Raw genomic sequence first — 23,706 nt, 5'->3', positions numbered from 1 at the left:
TTTGGAAAGCTTAGTAGGAAATGTTTCTTTTAAACTGAGGACAGACCTAACGAAATTGTTCTGGGTTTTGGAGAATTAATTTCTCGCTGTTTAGTCGCGGTGGTAGTATTACAACATTGCGTTCACAGGTTGGCTACGCCTCCTCTTCGATGCGCGTAGTAGTATGTTTTCATTCATTTACTCGTAAAGCAGTAAGGGGTGCTACACTTCCAAAGAAAGCAGCGTGAAGTTACATATTGCATAAGGAACCATATAGTTTGCACATCTTAACCATTTGATGGAGCTCTGGAGTTAGATATGTGTCGTGCAGAGGGCGACTTTCTTATACACACACACACACACACACACACACACACACACACACACACATATATATATATATATATATATATATATATATATATATATATATATATATATATATATATATATATAAACAAACCTCGGGATACAGAGAAGCCAAATGTAAGGGCGATTTTGAAACTAGCTCATACTGGTATCACAAAGGTCTTTAAAGCTCATTTGCATATTAATCTCCACACGTTTTCATTTTTGCTCCTGTTTAACCAGAGGCAATTTAATCATATGTTGTCGAAAGCCATACAATACTTAAATAATTAAATTACACATTAATAAACCTTCCAGACGGTGCGTCAAAACATATTCTGCTACATACATAGTTCTTACTAACTAAAATTCTGTACTGTTTATAGCTTAGGATGCAACTTTGTAATACTGTATCAAGGCCAGCTTGGAGGTTCTGATAATGAGGTTACTACATTTACCATATACGCGCAAGGTCATTTATTAAGACATGGCAGCAATGCAGAAAATATTTTCGACTGGATGCCTACATGAAATTAACCAACAAATAGAATTAAATAGCCCACCTTGAAAAAACGACTGTCACACAGAAATGCTATACTGTCTGTGTAATGCTGACTGTTAAATAATATTTGAGCAATTCACATTGTGAAAACGGTGGCGTCTGATTTAAGTTTCAAATGTGTACACAGAACAGACAGAAAGTAGCACTATGCCGCCTAAAACGCAATGGAAATATGATGCGCTCCGTTTGAGTTTCCTTCTGAGCAGACTTAAGCACTGATGGCACTTATCTTAAAGTATTAGCAGAAAGGCAACGACAGACTTCAATTCAAATAGTTTTGGATTCTGCATACAGACTCGTGTAAAATTCCACCCTACTACTAATACGACACTTTTCTAGGGTATAGCAAAGTCGCCTACTAGTATTCAAGCCATGTCTATCACAGAGACCAGAGACCTCAAAATACTAATTTATTCTTCACGTCTCCTGATCACGCTTCACATCGGGGCGGAGTTGCGGTTTACTACGTAAAATATTTGGTGTTCTCTGATTTGTCAGTCGAGTCCCCTCCCTCTGGGTAGGTAACTTATTAAAACGAGTTAGCAGGCGGAGTTAAGTGGCGAGGGCAATATATTGTGCGGGGTACAATAAAGAAAGACGGGTCTGACGCTGTCCTTTTAGAAAGTAGGAAGAATAAGGGAGTTTGTGGTCAGCGAGCAAACTACCGGAATCTGCCCAATAATTCGTGTTAAAAGGAACTAAACAGTATCACATATAAGAAAATGTCAAGGGGAAAGGAAAGCGATGGTGGGTGGAAGAAGTTTGTCTGGGATTCGGAAAAGAAGGAGTTTTTGGGTCGGACAGGCAGCAGTTGGTGTAAGTATACACGTTCATGATTATTAGTGTGTTCAGGCTTTGTTACTGCAAATTGTATCGTGGTGCTGGTACTGTATTTTAAGTAGCGGTTCCTCATACAGAAATCCTGGTTTCTTTTAAATGTGTATTTCCTGTAACTACGCGTTTGATCGGCAACTCTCCAAACACGAGGGAAATGGCACCTGTTTGATTTTTTTGTGTGCGCGATAAATTGTTTTTTTGGTCTTATATATATAGTTTGAGAAAGGAAAACTGCTGTGTACCAAAATGATCAATAAGAAAAAAGAAAAGGATATTTCAGGTACTTAAAGGTAGAATAATTGATTACAAATCAATTATCAGGACGTTTCGGACTACAAGTCCTTCATCGGCTGAATATATATATATATATATATATATATATATATATATATATATATATATATGCGTTTATTGCTTGAGTTAATCAAGGTGTATATAGACTACTTCAATGGAAGATAAGGCGGTGTTGCAGTACTGCTGGATCTGTGTTTTAAAAGAACTCGTATTGGCTTAAACTGATGATGCAGATCCTATCTGGTGAAACACACCAATAGTTAAGCTGTGTTTGTAACTTTCTCTCTTGAGAGGTCGTTTTGAAGGACGTTTTGATTTATTACCGCTATGTGATTGGAGGGGAAATACACAACCCCTAGCTTGACTACCTAATTTTGTTTTTGTATGTCACGAGAGAAACTGTAAAGTTTGTCATTTTGTATTTTCCAGCCTTGGATCCGGTAACAAACATTGTCGAGTTTATTGAGTCAAACTACTCAAATTGGCTTCCTTACCCGTTTTTGTAAGAAATTGTGAATTACAGAAAGGGTTAAAAATGCATCATAGCCCAAGGTTAGTCAAGGTGATCTGGTCTAGTGTCTCTGAGGGGGAGGCAGTTACTGTGCTGGGGATCCTGATATCTCTATACGCAGTGGGAATTGATATTTGGCAAGGTTTCCTGTTCCTGTGGGTTTTTTCAAGGATACATTTGCATTCAATGTCATCTTAAGGATAGCGGTTGGCTGTATCAGTTGGTTCAGAGGAAAGTCCTTGGGGCGGGGAAAATAAACGATAATTCATTAAGGGTCTGTATCCTAGCAACGTGCGAGTTCCTTGGATGAAGGGGGTTGCAGTTCACACTGTCCTCGTGATTGGCATAGCAGCCAGGGCCAGATTCCCCATGACTAAAGATACATTTTTACCCTGCCTGGTGGAACTGACTCTGTGTGTGTGTGTGTGTGTGTGTATATGTGTATGTATATCTATCTATCTATCTCTATCTATCTCTCTCTAAGATAAATAAGTCTTCATGGATGTGCCAACATATTGTGAAAAAATTACAACTAACCTAGATCAACCGTACTCGCCGAATCGCCAGTCTTCCCGTAGGCCTGTTATGAAACACTTTAGTGTTTCACAATGCGTGATCATAAGTGTTTTTGCACGCAATTTTACAATACACGCTTTGTTAATCTGCTTGACAATGATATATATAATGTGTGTGTGTGTATATGGTAGTAGTTTTGGCTTTAACGTGTGCTTGTACGTTTTGTAGATTTTTTTTTTTTTTAGTTTATTTTTTTTAAATCTAACATGCGCCAAACAAATAAAGCAACTTGACAATGGAGAGTAATTTCTAAAGGTGTATGGGGAACCAGGTGTCCTCATGCAAATAGTCTATGAATAAATAATGCCTTTGTGCCTTGTAAATAATAGTCATAGTGGTCATTAGTTCATGTCAGTTGAAATCAAGCAACAAGTGGTTTGATGTCTGATCACTGGACCCCTGCATTGAGTGCAGCTCACCACTCCCAAATCCATACCTTTCTGAACGCCTCTGATGGTTAACTTAACCCCTTAATTGTTTCTCATTTCTGGGAAAGAGCATCTTTCCAAATATCATATAGTAAAAGTGTGTGAGTGATTAAACAATTTTTGTCCTGTTTTGGGGCTACAACTGTTACTCACTAAGACAGGTGTGTCAAACTCCAGTCCGAGGACCACAGGGTCTTCTGGTTTTCATTCCAACTCAACAAGCTTTCAATTAACTTAATTGATCTAATTATTTGAATCTGACATATTTACTATTTTTCCAAGGTCATTTACAGTTGATTGTTTGTTTTAAAAATGCACTTGATTCAAGGTACACTTCCTATGAAACATTGAGGCCTGAAGTGTTAAATGTGTCAATTTAATCAAATAATTCAATTAAGTAATTGAGAGCTTGAGTGGCACGAAAGCCAGAAGACACTGCGACCCTCCAGGAACTGAGTTTGACACCCCTGCTATAATAGCAGCACCTGCATTTGGCTTTTTCAATCCATTCCAGTCTTAAGCTGATTTAAGCAGCTCGGCCAGAGTATCCCATTTGATTTAATCAAACATTGGTATTCAGATAATTGACCTAGTTGGAACAAGTTTCTGGGTTGGAACAGACTGAGAGCATCCACTGACCTAGACAAAAAGGTATTGCTTCTGTTTGAATGTCTGTCAGATCTTGTGCATGGGTTCTCTGCTGTTGAAATAACACGAGGAACAGGGCAGCCAGAATAGTTTCAGTACAGGCCTGGAATTCTTGGTGTGTGGCAGTAGACAACCTCACAAATTCCAGTCCAGGTTTTTGTCACTGTCACAAATCGTTTGTGAAAATTTACACCTCTGGCCAGGTTCTGAAACACAGTCCAGTTAATTATACCAGTTAAACCCTGGAATAGCACTGTAGGACTGGAGTAAACTACCCCTGCTCTACAGCACTTCATCCCATTTTTACTCTGGCATGCAGTCTTGGATTGCAGATGTGCATCATTTCTTTCTTGGTGATTTTTATGCTTTGATTTATCCAGGGTTTAGGATTTTATTTTCTTTCTCGGACGAGAGGCATTTCCAATAGCCATTTGATGGCTGAAGCCCAGAATTAACAAGGAGAAACATGAATCTGCTTCCTGTAGACTTGGAAACAATGCTGCTAAATAACTGCAGCAGTGTGGAGTAGTGGTTAGGGCTCTGGACTCTTGACCGGAGGGTTGTGGGTTCAATCCCTGGTGGGGGACACTGCTGCTGTACCCTTGAGCAAGGTACTTTACCTAGATTGCTTCAGTAAAAACCCAACTGTATAAATGGGTAATTGTATGTAAAAAATAATGTGATATCTTGAAACAATTGTAAGTCGCCCTGGATAAGGGTGTCTGCTAAGAAATAAATAATAATAATAATAATAACTTGATCTTTTAAGTTTAACCAGCTTTTTCTTCCTGCCAGTAAAAGGGTGCCTATTCAAAGGAATTAGACATGTCTGAGAAATAAAAGCTGGTTAATAGGACACCAGAATCGTATGCACCGTTTTCAAAATGATCCCTGAAATACCTTTTTATACTTCATTTGACGACAAATGATCCATACGATGCAATGAAAGTGATGCAATCGACAGCCATTCATTTATTTTTATTTTTTTTCTTCCCCATCCTTTAGTGAAGATCTTGGCGTTCTATGTGGTCTTCTATGGATTCCTGGCTGGTATCTTCATCGGAACAATTCAGGTCCTTCTCCTGACCACCAGTAGCTACAAGCCCACGTACCAGGACAGAGTTGCACCCCCAGGTAAATACAGCTTGCAGAGGAAAATGTAAGCTTTGAACTGTGTTCAGTATCTAGGCATCTTTGACTTGAGCATCCACCATTTCCTGCTAGCTAGTGACTGCAGCAAGGGTACTTAAAGGTCAAGGTCAATTTATGTACAGATAATGACCTCTACAGAGTATGTACATTGTTATAAACTGAGCAAATAGGTTTGTTTTGTTTTATGAAGACTATTTATTTTTTGACTGGATTGATTAGGCTACTTGAAATTTATGTTTTTAAAGCGTGTTTCAAGATACTGAAGAGGGTATATAGCTTTCTAGTGGTCTCATGCATTGTGCAGCATGTCACTTGGAATGATTTTTAAATAGATGCATGAAAAGTTGTATTTTAATGTAACTTCTTGGTTTGATTTCTTAATTCCGAACGCACGCTGACCACTTTGTCTTATTGTGTGCTTGCATTTGATTTCCATTAAGTTTTTATTTTTGTTGACATTTTTTGTAGGTGTTGGCAGAGGCTTGAATTAGTGTGGGAAAGTACATTTTAAAAAGGACAGAAAAGGTAATCCTAGTTTGCCTAAAAAAAAAAAAAAAACGCACTAGGGTTGGATTCCTTCTTTTTTAATTATAATTTGGGGGGAGAGGGGAGAGAGTGATAAAGATGAATGAACAAGCTGAGAAATTGATTTGTTTTGGTTTACAGATCCTGACGTGTATTTCAGTTCTTGGTTGTATTGGGATATGTTAGGAGGTCCTGTGCAAATGAACAAAAATTGTGTTTAAAACCAAGATTCTTGTGTCCTGAAGCCATGCTCTTGATTCAAAACATGTGAATTCTGCATCTGAACTAGTATTTGAGATCATACATGGGATTTTGACATTACGTTGCTATGAAACACTGAAGACTAAGCACAAATTAAAGGCTATTCTATTATGTCAGTGCATCGTATGTATAGACCATTCTCAGATTAAATGAGGCTCCTCTCGGTGTGATCTGCATTATGAATGGGCAGTATTTTAATTATTCTATAATGTGGTACAGATTTGATTTTGAGGTAGACATGAGCCAAGGAAAACGCAAAAAACCATAGTCTGTCTGCTTCAAGATAAACTTGCTGTAACTGGAGCGTACATTCTTGATTTGCAGTCTTGTCTTTGTATAAGCAGCTCTGCCTAAATGCATGCTGTCGCTTTTAAATTGCTCTGTGGTGTCTGCCTTGGCAGTGAATGGTGTAATGGAAAAGTGTGTGTGGGGGATTGTTGAACAGTCGCAAACTTGCTGGTCTCTTAGGCAGCACCCGTCAAGGTCACTCATTATGAAGTTAACTTCCTCCTCTCCAGCCTTTCCACAGCTGACATGGCTGTTGAAGCCCAATGTTTAGTAGCGTTTTCTTTTCCCCGTTTTAAAACCTGGGTACTGAGTTCATTGTAGGGGTGGGTGGAGATGGAGATTTATTTTTCAGAGCATTCGCAGCCTTTAACAACTCATTTCCTTTAGAATTTCTTTAAAACTGTTAACTAACTAATGGGGTTTTCCCTGTAGAAAGGCGTGTTGTGAGTGATACAGAAATTTGCATACACTTCAAAACCTAGTTTTCAGATGCATCACTTTAAATTCCCTCCCTCCTAAAAATGCAGTCTGATCTTGCAGCAAGAAAATATTGTAATGAATTTCTTTCCCTGCATAACTGTAATTGTCAGCACGGGGGGGGCGGGGAGAAGAGACCTTCTCTACTTGCACGATTAGACTACATACTGGATTTAAAGAAGATCTTTAGTGGTGAAAGTTTAACCCTGTAATGCATGAAACATTGAAAATAGCTGAAAGAAATGTCCAGCAATACAATTTCTATCGCACATCTCCTAGCCTACCATGCATTTGCATCCCCCAAATATAGACTAGAAGAGCTATTTTATTTGTATATCTGTTGTCATGCATGAAAGGGTTAATGAGCCTTATTTACAAATGTTTTGACAGCCCAGTAGTAAATTGGTGCCAAAAAGTATTGGCCTTTGTCAGTCTATTTAGCTCTCATTGTAAAGGCCTAGCAATCAGCATGGCGAAGCAGGCCTCTCCCTCCCCTCCCTCCATTTCCTGACTCCAAGTGGTTAAATAACCTGATTCTGCGTGGTGTCGAGTGCTTTGTAGAAAAGAGGGAGAGGGGGAGTGGCTGGGGGAGTGGCTGGGGGAGGTGCTGGTGAGGGTGGTGAATTTCCATTAGTGACTTGATCAAAAGCAATGGCTGGCAGAGACTCTGCTGAGCACCATACAGCCTGCCTGAGGACTGTTTCTAAAAGTTTCCATTGTGCGGAGAGGCATGTGAGCTGTGGGTGTTTCACAAGCTCCAGTTAGAATGAAAAGACTTAAGCCATGCCTATAGGTTTTATTTATTTTGTTTTACATATATATATGCATTCAACCCACTTAATTTGCTTCAAGAAGAGGGGAATTATTGTAGTTTTTAAAATGTCTTTTCCTGCCTAATTGCTACATTTAGCTGCAGAATTAAGATCCCCTAGTTAAGATCTTGAATCTAAATTCCTTTTAATCCCAGATTGAAGGTCACAATGTGTGTTTTTTTTTTTAAATTTTTTAAATTTAGATTTATACAACAGCTAATACTCCTAAATGTGGGTAAAAGTCCAATTGCTAGTGACATGTTTCAGCCAATAATCATGCAGTCATGCATTTAACACTTTCTGTAACTTGTGTCAAATATTAGGGAGGGGATATATAATTTCACAATGTGCAATAGATTGTGAGCTGTAATCTCAATTGGTTACAAAATACAAATATTGGTATCTACATATTTAGTTCTAATATCTGATGGTATCGATGTAGAACATCAACCTCATTATATATATATATATATATATATATATATATATTATATAATATATATATAAAATATATATATTTTTTTAAACTGTGATGATGCTAGATATTATGGCCCTATATTGCAAGGCATTGGTCCAGAAAAGCAAAAAATGATCAAAATCCAAGCATCATCTGAAGGTCAAAAATAAGCTAAATTTGCTTAACACGCAATAAAAATACCTAACACCTGACTTAATTGCACACTAGCAATTAATAAGAAAACATTTTTGTTAGTAACTACTTAATTGCATAGTGAGACGCAGGTTTTCTTTTCTTGGTTTTATGTATATATAGCTTAGTCCTGTACATCATATATAAAATTCCCTGTCCATCAGAAATGCTTTTACTGCACTACTGTTTTGCTGCAGGGGTTCACTTCCTGTTTGACTTGCACAGCAAACAGACAACAGGGAGACACACTAGCATGCTTATTTTATATTGTACCTCTTGCTTTAATATTAAATTTCTCTATTAGGTTTATCACACACTCCCAAAACATTGAAGGCTGAAATTGAGTTCACCCATGATGATCCTAAAACCTATGAAGAATACATAAATGCCATGGATAAGTTCCTGCTAAAATACAATCTTGAAAATCAGAAGGACGGATTACTGTTTGAGGACTGTGAACGTAAGTGGATACAAGATATATACAAAGCCAAAATGTTTTCAATTTATAATTGTACACAAACTTGGTATGTTTTACATATACGTATTGAATTGCCATTCTGGTAGGGTTTGCGTTCTGTATTTAAATATTTTTCAGGAATTAATTTTTTTGTGTGTGTATGAAGTGGTTTTATCAGGCATTAATTATATACATAGTAGATAAGAATTTGACAAATCACTAATTACATTCTAAAAAGCTTCACATTTACTTTCTTTCTAGCTAAGCCTAGTATTCCTGTTATGCGAGGAAGTCTGGACCAATCTGATGGTGGTAAGAGGGTCTGTCGCTTTAACCGTGAGTGGCTTGGCAATTGCTCTGGTCTTCACGACAAAACGTACGGATATTCAGAGGGCAAGCCTTGCTTCATCGTAAAGATTAACAGAATCGTGAGCTACTTGCCACAGGTAAGACTATAAAACTAAAAATACAACGCCTGCATGATCTAACAATCTACCTGACTTTGAACAAATCTTAAAGTAATGAATGTTAACACACTTTAAAAAAATGTATTGTTTGTGTGTGGCATTCACCTTTTGATACACTTGTCTTTAAATATTCCAAGTAATAGGTAATCTAGGTCTAGGGAGGGAGGGGGGGGGGGGGAAGAGCGCAATATAAATTCCTGATTTTTAGAGGGTATGTTTCCTAACTGAGTATACTAAACTGCCGCTTCAGTCAGCGCAAGTTACTTTTAAATAGCTCAATAAAACCAGATGTTTTGAAGAATTTTAGGTTAGGTCTGCTACAAAATTCCATCTTAACATATACTATTACAAATTGCTTTTTAACAAAAAAACTATCCTTTTTTGTTAACCTTTAATCTTTGTCTTGGCTAAACCATTGAGTTCTAATTTATATAAAACAAATTGCTATGCAAAGTTTGATTGTGAAGAAACACTTGTCTTGTGTATCCTAAGAAAAAAAAAAAAAAAAATGTTGTCTACAAAATTAAACCCAGTACCATTTTATCCCCCCCCCACCCCCCCCCCCCAGTCCTAATGTTGAAGCATATGCTGTTTTTTGATCACCATTGATTGGTGGTCAGTCTGTTTGTTTTTGGTTTATTTAACACTTGCTGACAAACAAACAAACATGTTGGAGCATTACTTGGAAAATCTAATTGACAGAACTTTGTTATCCTTGTCCAGCTTGATCAAATAACTCAATTGGGATGTTTTATTGTTTCTTCACACAGCCCCCACAGACAAATGACAGTATCCCACCTGAAGCCCATGAAAAAGTCCAGCCAAACCTGATCCCTATCCATTGTGCTGCCAAGGTAGACGACATGCTGGTTCTCCAATATGAATTTCTATTTTTTTTGGTTTATGTAAAAAAGATTTATGCTGAAAGATTGGTTGTAAAGAGAATCCTATGTTTGAACTTCTGAAATGGTTGTATTTTAGTAGATTTGGCCAAGCTGAAATACTTTACCAAAGATTACCTTTCAAAATAAGCCTTTGACTTTTTCCAACAAACTCTTTTTTTTCGTTTTATAGAAAGAAGAAGATAAAGACAAGCTTGGACAAGTCAACTATTTTGGCATGGACAGCACTGGAGGCTTCCCACTACAGTACTACCCCTATTACGGAAAGCTGCTGCAACCCCAGTACCTCCAGCCCCTTGTGGCAGTTCAGTTTACCAACCTCACATTTGGCAGTGAGCTCCGTATAGAGTGCAAGGCTTATGGCGAGAACATTAAATACAATGACAAGGACCGCTACCAAGGACGTTTTGAAGTGAAAATTCTGGTCAAGGTCCGATGATTGATTACAACAAGCTGTACCTTCCCTGCCCCATTTCAAAACAAAAAAACAACTAGTCTTGAACAAACTGTCATACATACGGGACCTACACTTAATCTGTATGCTTTACATAGCTTTTTCTGCATATATCTAGGGTTAGAATGTAAATTTAAGAGAGTAGCAATAGCAGTAAAGTATTTATTCTACTGAAATGAGATTTCTTGAGCCATGGGACATGTTCATTATTACTGTAAATTATGATTCCACTACTGATATGTAGCGATCAGTGTTTCTGTCCCCCCACCCCCCCCCCCCACCCCCCCCACCCCAAGTATTGCTGCCTTGTGTGGTTTGTTTTTTTGGAGTGTACAGTACTGTAGTTGCATACAATTGTCCTTTCCAAGCCATGTTGTAATTCCTGTATTTTCTAATGTGAGCAAGCTTTAGCGGTCCAAGGTGTGCGTGTATATATACACTTACTAACTGAAATACTGGCATGGTACGCTCTGATCGTCTAGGTCCGTGTGTGAAAAAATGACTGCACTCCGTGGAGTTCTTTACCTTATTTCTGTTGTGTGTCCTTTTTAGTCATTTGATTGTAGAATACATTTTTATCACTTTTTTTTCTTTTGCATCACAAATGTGTGATGTTTTACTTTCAATTTTCTGCTTTTTTTTTTTTTTTGTCGTCCAGTATGTTGTAAAAATGTGCGAGACTTTTGAGTCTAGATTATTTGGCAAGTGACTTGGTAGGCTTTTTGTTTTCCCCTTTTTTTTTTTTTTTTTTTTTTTTTTTTTTAAAAAGGCATCACAGTGATGCACCTTCATAAATAGTTTTAACCATTTTCATGGTGGAAGAATTTATTTATACAGTTGTTGTACAATTTTATTTTTCTGCAAGGAAAAAGGTAATGTATAGATACATTTAATACCAAAGTCAGTGGTGAAAGATTAGTGGATGTTTATTTGAAGTTGAAGCAATGTAGTACCCCAAGCTATAGGATGTTTTATTGGTGTAAAAGTGCAAAAATCAATGTTTAACATCTGTAAACTTGTCAGGAGTCCAAGTACTGGTGGTAATTTATTTAATCCAGTTAAAACATCAAATAAAATAGAAATAATATATGCTTTGCAACAATGTCTTTTTTTTAATGTAACAAATATGCATGTGTGTGGTCCAGAAGGTTGTTCATCCATCCAGAATCTTGAAAAAATACTGGACCTGGTGGGGGAGAAATGAAAGTGTAATCAAACTGCATCCTGTATGGACACTCTGCTACTATAATTGAAACAGATTTGTTTGGTTGCTTGGGTAGCACTTGACAAACATTAATTGGTTAAATTACTGGGATTTGCTCAGAGTGTAAATCTTGTATATTCATGCAAAACACACAAAGGAAACTGGTACAGTAATATTGGCGATTTAAGCATCTCAAAATGGATTATAATGGCTGAAGTGTGGCTGACAAAACAGTTAATTATTTCATTGCAATATCATATGATTTGTGAGCCACAATAACTTCTATTGTCAATTGATTCATGTTCTGCAGATGATAAGGAAACAAAAGGTTGTGAGGTCCACCCAGTGAAATTCGGTATACTACTTTTTCTGTCCACTGAACAATGAAACGTTTAAGACTCCTTGGACTTTTCAGTTCTTACAGGTCAGTTGTGGAGGCTTCCACAGTTTTAAATGAAACTAGCTTTATGATGTAGGACTTTGTTCCTTACACCAGATATAGTAAGTCTTGTTGGCCTTTGCTCAAAAGGAACAAGACTGGGCAGGGGGAGGAGATGATAAAAGCAATCTCATTTTAAGTGTAACTAAAGTTTAGTTCTTTACCTACAAACTTTTATTTAAAACAGAAAAAAAAAAAATTGTGATAGTGTTGCAGGTACTATATAAAAATACCAAGACCACAGGAAAGTAGTAAGACTAACATTCTGGTTAAACTCAAACCACAACTTTACTGACGCTGTACTTAACTTTTAAACAATCTTCATGTAAGCAGTCTACACCTATTGTCTTAACATTTCATGGGAATGCAAACACTTTCTGATTTAGTGACCTCCACCCAGCCTGAAAACTACAAGGACATCTCAAATAAAAAAGGCGTTGCTTACTGGCTAACAATATACTGTTAATTTATTTATTTTCTCTGGCAAGCTACGGAGTTGGTTGACTGTGAAAACTAAAGCATGAGAGAACCTGCATAGGACCTGGACTGCAGTTCCTCAGTCAGCTGATGGGTAATACACCTGTCATTTGGTTTCCCAGGTCAACCAACTAAATCAAAAAAATCTTGATTAGCTTAATGGAAACTTTCTGTGAACAGGATGTTGTGATTGAGACACTTTTTGCAAAAGTGGATTAGCTAGAGCATTATTTGCATAGTAATAAACTTTCACTCCCATTAGATTTGCTGCAAATGTTATAAAGACTAAATTATGATTGGGTGGAAATAAATAAACTTTTTGGTTAATGAGATGTTTTGCTCTATCTTGGTTACACTGGAATACATGACCATTGCCCTAACTGTGGTAATTCGTCAGACAAATCCTTGCAATCCAGCTATAAATAACCTTGTTTAATCTAAATGAAATCACGAGAAGCAACTTCATGTTTTTATTGCATGTCATCTCACAATTGTAAGGCTCCAAAAATGACTGTCACAGTGGGATATTCATCATCCATCTTAAGGATGGCTGACTAGCCCAAGAAACCAATAAGATTATAGTGACATTTTTTTGCTGTGGGCCCAGGGTTGTAGACTGGACACCTGGTCAGTGGCCAAGGATCTGGTAAACTGAGAAGTAGACAGTTCCTACAGCAGAAAATGGAACTCCTGTGTTGCTGATCGCAAGGGTGGTAGAAGTTTAATGGTATGGGACGGAATAAGCTATGGAAACAAGGGGATGCTTAGACATTCTGCCAATTTTGGAGTTGTATAAATGCTTTTGAAATGAAGAGAAACATCAACAATGTGCTTCCTTGCCTGATTTTCACCCAAATTCAATCTCAATTGAGCACACTTGGGACACCACAAATCCAACTATCCAACTATATCTCCTATATCTAATCTGTAAAAAAATATATAGTAATTTTTAACCTGCTATATATTACACCCAGGGGGCCAGCAATTTACAAATGGGGATTAGTCTTATATTGGAACAAAAGTAAGAACATTACAAAGCCACATTCTGTGGATGACTGAAAAATGACAGACCTGGATAGCCTCAAGAAGAGGACAAGAATAATGCTATGTTAAGAGAACAAATGCATCATAATTAACACTGAGATTATATATTAGATAGATAGATAGATGAACTGAAGTAACAACGGTTTATCAGTGGGATAACTAGTGTATTATCAAGCTGCACTATGTATAATGCTGATGTGCTACGGCAGGGTTAATGCTTATCGCAGTGTTACTATATGTTGGGACAGAGTCACAGTATGCCAGTTACACACTGGCAGACTTGCCACTTAAAACCAGAATCTCCTGGCCGACCGCCCTTTTTACAAATATATGCTGGTACTGTGTAAAGGAGGATTTGGTATTATGCCAGTGTTTTACTCTTGGTTTTAACAAAAACAATGGAGCACTGGCCCTTAATATCCAATATATTATCATGCAGGCAGCTGACTCACTAGATGAATTTAGTAAAAGAGGAAATGCATAATTAGAAATAGTTTATAAAAACATTCAATTTTACCTCCAAAATCCCATCATCTGGCAGGTCTGTACAATGCACAGCATTCTGAAGTTTGGTTTTTCCAAAGACAGCTCTCAATGTATGGGGACGAAGGTGACGGGCAATTTCCTGTTGCAAATAAGAAAGGGAGTGAAATATGGGCTATAGAGTAAAGCCTTGTTTTACCTAAAATCACATTCATCATTAAGGCCACTATCTGCAGTCCAAAACCTCAGTTAAAATATCTCTCTAATGAGACCAACATGCTGGTAAAAATAGCTCTATAAACTATTAGAACCATTATCTGAAATTCATGAAAGTAAAGGCAATTAAACACAGATGGGATTTCAAAAATCAAGGGTTTAATATAGTGAATGGATTTTATAATATTCTGTCATCAACCTTTGCAATCCCTTCACAAGTAGCTTTTTCTGCTTTTAACTGAAGTTTGTTCATTAAGAACTAACTGAAAACTGTAGTTCCACTTAAAAGTAGATTGATTTTTATCAACCCCCCCCCCCCCCCCCCAAAGTTTACAAATTGTTTTGTTTTTTCAATTAATTACAGCCCAACATCACAAGCTTGCAACCCCCTGAAATGAACAACTTACAAGAGAAAACATTAATTCAAACATATTTTGTTTAAAAACTTTAAGATCTAGGGCAGTATATTTAATGGCAAAGCACAGTATATTGATTGTGTGTGCGTACATGTGAGAGGGGGTGGGGGGAGAGTAGCACAGTTCATTAAAGTAATTCAAGCTTATTTAGGATGGCAGAAACTGACCCCCCCCCCCCCCCAAAAAAAAAAAAAAAAAAACACATTCTGAATTGCATCTGTTGCATAGTAGTTAAGGGACACTGAACCAAACTTACATATACACTAGTAGCTGTGGCTCATGGATTTTATTAAGCAACTGTGGTTGCAGTTGGGATACACAGTTTTTATTAACCAATCACCAATTTACAGGTCTTGGAATGTCAGTTACAAAAAACAAAAAAAAGTAACAAAGAAAAAAAAATAAAAATATTATTGTCATGCAAACCAAGATTTTGAACAGCGGGCAACCACAGAAAATCCATAAAAATCTGTGTACCCTGCAATCTTGACATCAAAGCACAGATTGGTGGTGACTATGGAGACTGGCACACATCAGCCTGTTAAAAATTATGTTCAGGTTTTCTTGCAGCAGAAAGTAAGCAATAACCGACCAACATTGAGCTGCCATGAAATAATTTCCAAATTGCTTGTAATGATGTGTTAATGAGGTTCATTGTTCTTTCTTGGTTTTATTTTTGTGCATTGCCTCTCGGCACTAACACTTAAATTCTGCAGCTGCAGTGTGTGCGCGTACAAGGGAAAATAAGTGCAGCTTCACGCTTAAGCATGCCAACAGTCATTCTGTGAGGAATTAGTGCCACAGCAGTCTGTGTTTGATTGAGAAACAACCATCGTATAGTCACTTCTGAACAGAAGCATGTTAAGCAGTGAGTGGTATGTGATCTTTTCCAAATATCGTGTATGCATTTCAGAATTTACACACACATTCATACACAGTGTGTATATATAATCTAGTACTGTATGTGAATATCTGACTTCTGAACCCCTGCCCCGCCCTCACAGTTTTTACATGAAGGCCACCTTATTTGCTTAGTATTTTGCAAGACAAAGTGCATACCAAATGCTGCAAATCCTCTACATATTGAAACTGTAGGAGACACTTTTTCCTGCCTTCATCCAGAGAAAGCTAAAGTGGAGGCCATATTTTGTAATCTCACCTTTTCAGCTAGTACACAGATTGTAACCAGAGGGGACAGTGGGTAGATTCCTGGGAGGCAAAGGGATCTATCTCTACTCTCCCGAATCTCTCCCAAATGAGGCTCACCACCTCAGGGTGCATTCTCCATTCCGAGATGCTGGGAACTCCCTTTGAGAGGCGGTCCGCTGCCCAGTTTGTAACTCCGGACAGGTGTACTGCCTGCAGTCAGAGGAGGTTCTCGTGTGTCCAGAGCAAAAGCTTGCGGGCCACGTGCTAGAGCCTGGGAGACGACCTCCCTTCTGGTAACACTGCCCAGCACTAAGCCAAGGCGTAGATGGGCAGGCTGTTTCCACCAATAGAGTGCCTTTAGACAGTGGTGAGACGCCGTCAATAGGCAGTCGCCGTTCAACACGGGCTGAAAAACCCTGCTCTTGAACCAGTCCTGCAGAATGCGCATGCACAGGAGTCCCAAAGGTAGGTTCTGAGATGCTACTGCCATCAAGCCCAGAAGTCTCTGCAATATCACTACCGTGAGGGCTCTGCTGAGCTGAAAAAGCTCTAAACAGGCAGTTATTTACTGCACTCTGCCATCTGACAGAGTGGACAGCATGGCCCTGGAGTCCAGGCGCACTCTCAGATAGGAGGCTGTCTGCGAAAGTGTGAGCTGGCTGTTAGTACGATTCACCGACAGGCCCAACCAATGAAGGTGGCCGGTGAGGAGTTCCATGTGGGCCTCTGCCTGTGCTGGAGACTGTGCACAAATGAGCCAGTAGTCCAGATAATTGAGTACTCTGATGCCTTTGAGTCTCAATGGGGCTAAGATAGCTTACATGCACATTTCGTACTTGAAAGGGAACTGGGTACTTGAGCATGAAATCATACCACGACCCGTTATCACTATGGGGGAGGGACCCAGAGCTGTGAGTTTTGTCACATGTTTGAACAATACTCATAATAAAAGTGCCACAGAGTAGAAACTCATTGCAGCTTGGCTTTGCTATTTATGTAGCATTTTCGTGAAACGACATTAATACAACTCATGTGTTTCATGTTTATTTTTTTGTTTCAGTTTCATTTTAGTTTTTAAACATTTTGCAGTTTCTATTACTATCTCGTTAAGGAAAATGTTTACTTTTTTGGTTTTGACCATTTTCATTTTAGTCAACTGAAAAAAACACTGGAGGGGAGACCATTTAACTGAAGCATTGACAATTATCCATATTAATGCAAGAAAAAATTGGATTTTCTCATATTCACAACCAATATTACTGTTTTTACATGATCATAGCTCTTACCTGACCTGAACAAACTAACATAAGAACTAAAGATTATTTTAGATCACTTTTAAATTAGGCAATTATTTTAGACATAGGTCTGAATATATTAATAATGTAGGAGATTATCTATCTTCATACTAATAATTTTTTTTTTTTTTTGTAAGTGTAATTTGTAGCATACTGCATGTTGCTTAAAAAGGAACCCTTGTAAACCAGATATTATGCGTCAATATGGCTTATTCTAGTATTCACATCCAAGTATGCTCACGCAAGAACAAAGTTCAAAGTTTCATTTACCTTGTTTTTGTGCTCATCTGTTCTGTCACAAGGAGATGACTTGGAAATTATGAACAATTTTCATGCTGCAGATTGATCTGCTTGGAATCACTGACAAGGAGCGGTAATTGCATTAGTAACCCGCAAACGACCAGCAGCCAGAGATACATTTCATTTGAAAGAGCCCTGAGGAGAGCTAAAGTTCAGCACATCTGATCTACAACCCATTCACAAACTTGCTCAGCGTCAGCTGGCCCGTTCTGTCACAATTCAATTTAATTCTCGTTCATGTATTATTATCATATTCAGGAACAGTGGTTAACAAACTACAGTTGCGTAGGCACTGCAGACCAAACTAATTTGACCACTATTGTTATTAAACTCCAGACATGGGTAAATCGTCAGCTAGTTTGCCTGAAAATCACTATTTGTAAACTTTCCTTTGGACTATAGAAATGAACAAGTATGACATGGTACTACATTGGGTTAAAGGAAGCTCTCATTCACAGATTATCTGTTTATACTTGAATTTCCTGGGTCATTTCACCTCAGTGGTGTCTTCGGGGTCTGAAAAGCATGTGTCAATAAAGGAAGCAGCTGATTGGTTATTGACAGGAAAGAAGCCAATGAAGGAGTGGGAACAATCCCACCTTCCAGATAAAATTACCCAAGAAGTACGAGACAATCTAAAAGCACAGCTTGCAAACAGATATTAATTAACCTACAGCAGTACCAGATATCATGTTTTAAAATGAAAATACATGTTTGGTAAAATGTGTATTTCTTTCAAAATTGTAAATTTGAGATCCATAATGAATGGATGTGCATGGCGGGGAACATTTATTAAACTATTTTATTAGCTACAATTACTTAAAGTCAGTCCCAGTGGCAGATGAAAACTGACATTATTTACTTTCCCCCCACCACCACCAAGCCTCAGGTGGCCCAACTTGTACATACAATTACTCTCTGACAAATATCTAGTAGTAAATGATTGAGACCTTGTGCTGAAGCCAAAAACTCAACATCCCTCAGGAACCAGAAAATAATATATTGTAGAGAACACTTTAGTAGACAATTTATTTTTGTGTCTAAAAATAAGATTTCAGACACGCTTGCTCCATGCAACACAGAGATCGAGAAGTGAAATGTTTCTTTCCAACATGTCACTTTGATAAAAGGTTTGAATGTATTTGAAGTGCATTTTATTATAGTACAGTTTGTACCCCCCAAAAAATGCAGAGAAAGATTCTTCAGATCCCACTGTAGTATAGCAAAAGATTTTATCTTAATGTATAAAATATATAAGCATGTGATCCTTGAGGGTCAAATCATGTGACCAAGAAAGCATTCATATCAACTAGTGTTAAAGTGCCTTGACATGTTTTATAAGCTAAAAACAGAGCATATCACTCCTACAGCATTTCTTACAGGCTCGTTATCAACAAGGAATACCCTGCTGACATTGATTGAAAAACAGTATTTCTTGAAGAAATATGCGTTTGTGTGAGGATGTATTCTACATCAGACCTCTAAAACCACTTGCTCCCATTAAATAAATTAGATTTTCATATATTCAGCATGCAGCTCCACAACAAAAACACATTTTAATCGATTAAATACATTGCTTTTTAAAATATTTCATTTAAAACTGAAAACAAAGGCTGAAATGTTTGTCTTCTATGCTGAAAAAACATCAAAACACCGGTAAATAAAAAGCTGTGAAAGTATATTTAAAAAGAACCCTTGATCTACAAGTACCAGCACAGTAGATTTTATGTTTTCTTTAACAGCTAAATACACAAGCAGTACAAATAAATCAGCTCAAAAAGCCATAAACATACCCAATTAAGTCAGCTCAATACTAGTTTATATTAAAGCCTTTCAACTGTTAATTGCAAAGTCCTTCTATTATCTGAAATCACCTTTACCAGACTGAATCTATCTATAGTGTTATCATATGGAACTCGGCACATTATTGCTACAAACCCCTCTCCTTGTAAATTATGCTGGACTATGCACATCTTTGGAAAGCCAAAACATATGCATTCTTATCATCAGGAATTCCTATCGGCAGTTCGAAGGATTACCTCTGTTCTTTTTTGCCAGTGCACTTGTGTGGTCTTAATAGGTAAAGAAAGAGTGAGATCAAAATGTCCTTTTCTATTTAATCATAAGATCACAAGGTTTCCAGAAACAAAATATTATTAAAGCTGAAATGCTTTTAATAAATGCCAGTGCATGTGAATACATCTGTTGATGTGGATAACTGTCGAATTCATAAAACTATAGATCAAAAAACCTCTACAATATCCTGTGCCTTGACAATGCTTGGATGATTTCCTTGTTCTTTCCATACCTGCTTCACTCTAGACATTCCCAATTAGAAAGCAATGTAACTCTGTATACACATGCCATTTTGAATGAATAATAGTGCAGGCAGTAACATGACATTCAGACATGCAATCATATTAAGCTGGTATTTAGAGAGAAACATCAATTCATGACGAGTGCCTCAATAAGTGCAGACTGACTCTGACACAAAGTGTAGGCTGTGCTTAGAGTGATGTTATTAAAAAGCTGGACCAAATTTTATTTTATTTTTTTGGATGAGTGATGTACACAAACATCAAAAAAGTAGGAAGATCATACATATAACTTACAGGATCAGCTGGCCCGCAGAATTCTCGAAATGTCTTTGGAGCCTCTGATCCATGGATCTCTAATGCCATACAAGGTCCAGAGCACAGCTCTGCAACCATACCCTGTCAACAAACAAAACAAAAACAATGTGAAAACTTTAATCAAGAAAGAGTACTGTTATGAAGAAGCACTGGAGACATACTGAGGTGCTCAATGATGTCAAGCTGCTATGGTTTCAGGCTACAAAACAAAGACAATTGTCTCCATTGTAGTCTACCATTATAATATTTTTTAAAGGATGTACTTTTTTATTGTTAAGAAACATGCCTTTTATTTGGCAAGGATTATGTTTATCTAGAACGGTCTTTGCAGCAGTTATAGTATTTGTTTGCTAAATATCGTAATTATGAGGGAGCTTGTGGGTGGTACAATGCCTCAGGCAGTATGCAGTTACTCTCATCTGTTAAATTAGTGGAGATCCTGAAGATTCTTCTAGGTTGGAACCCAGATTGTGTAGAGCGCACAAGGAGTACTGCTGGACTTGCCCCATTGAAAAATGTATCACCTACTGTATTTTTTATAGTGTGATTGTTACTTGAAAGTTATAGATTGGTCCACCTACAGCTGCAGTAAATACTGGAAGCTAGTCAATTATTCCCAAGATTTTCACATTCAATAAATCTATGTTATTATTATTTTTTTTTAATTTAGTAAAATAGGCAATTATTTTATTATTTTCTCCCAATTTGGCATATCCAATTATTATTATTTTTTTTTAGGCTCAGCTCCCCACTACCACCCCCGTGCTGACTGGGGAGCGGTGAAGACGAACACACGCTGTCTTCCGAAGTGTGTGCCGTCAGCCATTTTTAAATTTTATTTAAAAATTTTACATTTTTAAATACTGATTTAAAACATTTCATAAATGTTATATAAAACAAGTGTGTTGCATTGATTTTGAAGTTACTGTATGAGTTGGAGCAGATGGGTCAAATGTATCCTCATATATTCATAGTAAATATACAGTATATTCCAATTGCAGGCCATCAAAAATATTTTTTACAGCATATATAACACGTTTCTCAGTAGTTTTACAGTAAAGACTTTAAACTTACAATGAATAAATGAGCTGGAAGTCAAATCTCTGTTTGATTAATAGACAAGAGAACACTAATATGCAAAATACTTGATCTGAGTTTTGATTTCTTTTTGCAGCATAGGAAAATCTGAAGCTACAAAAAAAAACACATATACACACACCAACACAAGACAGGAATCAAAGGTCATCGTAAGTTAGTTTATGTAATAGCCATACTATTCTTTTCAGCTTTGCCAAACATGCTTATCTTTCTGACTCAAAGAATCAGCCTAGTCACAAACACACTGGAATACTGTTGCTAGGGTGGAGAGAGGGCACTCAGAGTTCATTCCCCCAAGATGAAGAGCAGTGTACAGCATGCTATAATTCACTGTGTATGAGGATAGGGCCCAAAAACAAGGCACTCACTGTCTGAAGAACCCTAACCCTAACCCTAACCCCAACCCCCGACGGCGGTGCAGGAATTTAGTATTTTTGAATTACTTTTGTTTAAAGTATAGCTAAAATTAAGTGAAACCAGACGTATTACAATATATTGGACAGAGGTGGGAAAACTAGAGACCCGGAGATGAAACGCCCCTATTCCAGCAGTGCTCAAAAAAGACGAGCTTATGAGGAAAAGGCTTGGGAGCATAACCTAAATTATTCACACAAGAAGCAGCTCAGGCAGAACGTGTTGGGGAAAGTTCAACGTCTAGTCCTCCGTCAGTTTTGAATTTCGAGGAGGTAACTGAGACTGGGAAAACTGTTGAGGCTGGATCAGAGGATATTGAGGAAACACAGGACCTGCGAGGTGAGTCTTAAAGAGATCATTCAGGCATTACCTGACGACCCAGCTTTATGGCCAGAAAGAATAAGTGATGGCCAAAGATGTGAAATAGTCAAAACAGGTTCCAAACAAATACTGGATATCAGATTTCCCCAAAATAATGATACAGTTCCCCGACGTTTTACAAAGGCGAGCTATTATATTCATCTTAAAAATGGCGACAAAGTTCTCAGATCGTGGCTTGTGTATTCCGAGTCGGCAGATAAGATATTTTGCTTTTGTTGTGCTCTTTTTGGAAAATGGGATAATGCTATTTCGAAGGATGGCTTCAATGCGTGGACACGCCTTCATTCAAGCCTCAAAGACCATGAACACTCACCTGCACATTTGCGCTGCATGGAGGCGTGGTGCAGTCTGAAAACAGGAATTATTGATACTAAAACTGTGGACAGTATCAACATGGAGTTAATCGATATGGAAAGGAATCATTGGAGATCTGTTCTAACGAGAATCATTAACATAGTTTGTCATTTGGCAGAGCGGAATCTGGCCTTTCGTGGAACTACAAAAAAACTACATGATCCTAGCAATGGAAATTTCCTTGGTCAAGTTGAACTTCTGGCAAAATTTGACCCCGTAATGAACAAACACCTGAGGCGAATTGAGAAAAGAGAAATCGCAGATCATTACCTCAGCAAAGATATCCAGAACGAATTGATTGCTAGAATAGGAAAGCACATCCTTCATTCCATTGCCGAAAGGGTTCATCGTGCAAAAGATTTTGGTGTGATAATGGACAGCACAACTGACGCTAGCTACACTGAGCAACTGTCAGCTACACTGCGCAGTGTCAACTGTGAGCTACAGTATCTGTAAGTGCTTCAGTTACAGAACATTTTACTGGATTTCTTGCTGTTGAGGACACTACTGGTGAGGCACTGTGTGATACTTTTTTAGGACACCTCGGGAACCTGAGAATTAATGTTAATGACTGCGGAGGACAGAGCTACTAATGGAAGCAATGTGAAAGGCAAAAAGCAGGGTGTACAAAAAAGAATGCAAGACATTAACAAAAAGGCTCTGTTCATGCCTTGTAGCAGCCACACCCTGAAACTGGTCATATTGGATGCTGCAAAATCATCAGTGCTGTCTGTGACATTTTTGGGGGTGTACAGCGTATTTTTGTTATCTTCAGTTCTTCTACTCAACGCTGGTCCATACTTAAACAGCATGTTACCCAGCTTACAGTCAAACCATTGTCAGACACTCGCTGGGAGTCCTGCATTGACAGCTAGGGTGCTTCGATATTATTTACACAAAGTGCATAATGCCCTAGAAGCACTTGTAGATCATGCAGTTTAGAAAAGAGATGGCGTGACAGCCGCTGAGGCCCGAAGACTTGCACAAGAGATATCTTCAGGACACTTCATAGTGTGCACTGTTGTATGGCACAATGTTTTGTTTCATATCAATCACGCAAGCAAACTCATTTAGAGTTCCACTGTAGGGATGAAAGCCCTTAGAAATGAAATTCAGGCAGTGCTAACATTTCTGCAAGAGAAAAAGGGTTTGCATCAGCTCACGTCTCTGCATGGG

At 37.9% G+C, this 23,706-nt stretch overlaps 2 protein-coding genes across 2 annotated transcripts in view; one reads left to right on the top strand and one right to left on the bottom strand.

The window, feature by feature from the left end:
- The first annotated feature begins 1,439 nt into the window (after positions 1-1,439).
- On the top strand, positions 1,440-11,714 carry LOC117405621 (sodium/potassium-transporting ATPase subunit beta-1-like). Its single transcript, XM_034008822.3, has 6 exons — positions 1,440-1,705; positions 5,189-5,317; positions 8,652-8,807; positions 9,066-9,250; positions 10,042-10,125; positions 10,346-11,714. The coding sequence occupies exons 1-6, from the start codon at positions 1,612-1,614 to the stop codon at positions 10,610-10,612; spliced, it is 915 nt and encodes a 304-aa protein (XP_033864713.1). The 5' UTR covers positions 1,440-1,611; the 3' UTR covers positions 10,613-11,714.
- Positions 11,254-23,706, bottom strand: part of LOC117405620 (nucleoside diphosphate kinase 7-like) — a 63,680-nt gene continuing 51,227 nt past the window's right edge. Inside the window, exons 10-12 of the mRNA XM_034008821.3 lie at positions 20,263-20,364; positions 14,309-14,416; positions 11,254-11,813 (exon numbers count right to left, since the gene is read on the bottom strand). Coding sequence (XP_033864712.1) covers positions 11,781-11,813; positions 14,309-14,416; positions 20,263-20,364 — 243 coding nt within the window. The 3' untranslated portion in view covers positions 11,254-11,780. The remainder of the gene's footprint in view (positions 11,814-14,308; positions 14,417-20,262; positions 20,365-23,706) is intronic.

The sequence above is a fragment of the Acipenser ruthenus genome, chromosome 9, assembly GCF_902713425.1.
Source record: "Acipenser ruthenus chromosome 9, fAciRut3.2 maternal haplotype, whole genome shotgun sequence".
In the NCBI taxonomy this organism is placed as follows: Eukaryota; Metazoa; Chordata; class Actinopteri; order Acipenseriformes; family Acipenseridae; genus Acipenser; species Acipenser ruthenus.
Note: the sequence above shows the minus strand (reverse complement) of the source record. Positions and strands in the feature narration are given on the sequence as shown.

Bases quoted from the DNA above. Each gene is read 5' to 3' on its own strand.
- LOC117405621 (XM_034008822.3), top strand. From the start codon at position 1,612: ATGTCAAGGGGAAAGGAAAGCGATGGTGGGTGGAAGAAGTTTGTCTGG. The intron at 8,808-9,065 runs GTAAGTGGATAC...CTTTCTTTCTAG, and splicing joins ACTGTTTGAGGACTGTGAAC to CTAAGCCTAGTATTCCTGTT. The intron at 9,251-10,041 runs GTAAGACTATAA...TTCTTCACACAG, and splicing joins TCGTGAGCTACTTGCCACAG to CCCCCACAGACAAATGACAG.